General features: G+C 48.1%; 1 protein-coding gene across 4 annotated transcripts in view; it reads right to left on the bottom strand.

The window, feature by feature from the left end:
* Nucleotides 1–2241, bottom strand: part of RIBC1 (RIB43A domain with coiled-coils 1) — a 14732-nt gene that overhangs the window by 4444 nt on the left and 8047 nt on the right. For all 4 annotated transcript variants that reach the window (XM_010857091.1, XM_010857092.1, XM_010857095.1 and 1 more), the window contains exons 4-5: nt 1505–1586; nt 955–1299 (exon numbers count right to left, since the gene is read on the bottom strand). In XM_010857091.1, the coding sequence (XP_010855393.1) occupies nt 955–1299; nt 1505–1586 (427 nt within the window). The remainder of the gene's footprint in view (nt 1–954; nt 1300–1504; nt 1587–2241) is intronic.

Raw genomic sequence — 2241 nt, 5'->3', positions numbered from 1 at the left:
GAGAAGGGAAAGGCTACCCACTCCAGTATTCTGGCTTGGAGAATTCCATGGACTGTATAGTCCATGGGGTTGCAAAGAGTCAGACACGACTGAGTGATGTCCTGTATATATTTCTATCACAGTACCTGTCATAGTACCTAATGCAGTGTTAAAGCATAGATATTTGCTGGTAAATAACTTGTGCATGTGTTTTTTCTTTTTACTCTAAACTGATTTTCTGGAAGTCCTGGTTCTGTGGGTTTCTGGAGGGCAGGGTACCTGTCTTGTTTATTTTGGTCTTCAGTTGTTCATTCAATGATGATTTTGTTGAACTCCTGACACTGGCAGGCAATGTACTAGGTAACTGGGATATAGAGGTGGAAACGAAAGATGTGGTTCATCTTCAGTGAGCTGACATTTGGGGGGAGAAAGACATTCCACAAATACCTCTATGGTAAGTGGTATAACAAAACACTGTGCTACAACAGGGGTGGTTTTAAAGGTGAGTGGTGTGAGTAGGTAAGAGATGGTCCTTGCCCTTACTCTAATGGAAGAGGGGAACATGGCCACAGATGTCAGAGTAATAGTAGCTACTGGTTATTGTAGCTACTATTCTACTGATGCTTGTGCTTTACTTACAGCGTCTCATTTCATTCTCACATGAGCTGTGTGGTATGGATAATTTCCTCATTTTAAAGATAAGCAAACTGAAGCACACAGAGAGGAGGGTTCATTTCCCAAAACTAGCTAGTAAGTGGCAGGACCATTAGGTTTGTCTCTACTCTGCTGTCTCCAGGTAATGGAGTGCCAGGCTATCAGGGATCAATGGCTACACTGTCAGTTGATGAAGGAGATTGGGACCTTTCAGCATCAGCCCTTATGTGAAACTGGACCTGCCCACACAGTTCTGGTCTTCCACTCAGGATGCCTCCCCACTGGGCCTCAGGTCACGACCTGGAGGGCCTCGCTACTTACCTGCACAGGTCTCATCAACTCTGGCTTGCTGTTGCTCTTGTAGCTGCCTCTCCAGGCTGTATTGGAACTGCTCCTGCTGCATTCTCAGATATGTGGCCCTCTCCAGATCTTCCCCAGAGAAGCACTGCAGGCTGGCTTGGCCATAGTAGGGAGCATTGTCACCAAGATAAGCTGGAAACTCCCTCCAGAGTTGGTTTGAATTCCAGAAGTCTAATTCACACCTGTTCCTGAGTTTCTGCCTCTGTTCTCTAAAGTTTTGGACTTTCTTGGCCAGCCGACGTGTCCGTTCTGCCTGTTCCTTCTCTAGCATCTGAGCCACCAGATCATATCGCACCTGGTTGGTACCTGGGGGGGGGGGGTAGGGGCATGGAGAAGGCCCCACAGGAGAGACAGCCTATTCAGCACAGCCACTGCTCCCAAAGGCCCGTCTGGTTTGTCTTACCACACCCCCCAGACCTCAGGCTGCACTCCAGAGCAGAACTGCCCTGCCTTAGCCCACTCAGGTCCTTGCTTTTCCCCCTTGGCTGGCCTCCGGCCTTGGGCTTTTTACCATAAGCTGCCTCCTTGCTCCGTTCTGTTGCCTCCTGAAGCTTTCGTTCTTCCACCTGGTTGTTCAGGGCTTCAACATCCACCTGATCCCAAAGAAATGGGCTAAATCAAGGTAGGAGCTCAGCAGTGGGCCTCAAATGCTCTAACACAGACTGCTCAGAATTTATCTGCCTCAAAATCCTCCTATAGGATCCACAGTATCTACTGGATAATGTCCCACCATCTCACCATGGTTTGTAAGTCCCTCGGTGGTCTAGCCTCTGCCTCCAGCCTCTTCTCACCCTCTTCCCTTCTCCCACCCTCAGGAGCTCTGCTTACAGTTCTCTACATACATATCTTATGCTGTTTCATACTGATAGCCTTTGCTCCAGCAGCTCCCTCCACTTGGAACACTCTTTCCTCCCCTTTTTACCCAAACTCCTATTCATCCCTTAAGACCAGCTGAGACTTTCCTGATCCCTCCAGCAGGTGCTACTCCCATAGAACCTAGGACCCACTATCCTCATTACCTTGAACTTTGCCTCTATTGATTGTCTCCTAGGCTGTGAGCTTGCCAAGGGCAGAGACTGGGCCTTAGTCAGCTTTGTGTCCCTATTGCCTAACCCAGTGCTTGGCACAGAACAGGCCTTGAAACGTTTGCCAACTAGCTCTCAAGTCACACCACTCATCCACCCACCCAGCAATCTATTTTTTTCTTAACTATCAATATTTTCTCTTTATTTTGATTATAATTCATTT

This window comes from Bison bison, unplaced genomic scaffold (assembly GCF_000754665.1).
Source record: "Bison bison bison isolate TAMUID 2011002044 unplaced genomic scaffold, Bison_UMD1.0 scf7180017864376, whole genome shotgun sequence".
NCBI lineage: Eukaryota > Metazoa > Chordata > Mammalia > Artiodactyla > Bovidae > Bison > Bison bison.
The sequence above is the reverse complement of the archived record's forward strand: the minus strand, read 5'-3'. Positions and strand labels throughout refer to the sequence as shown.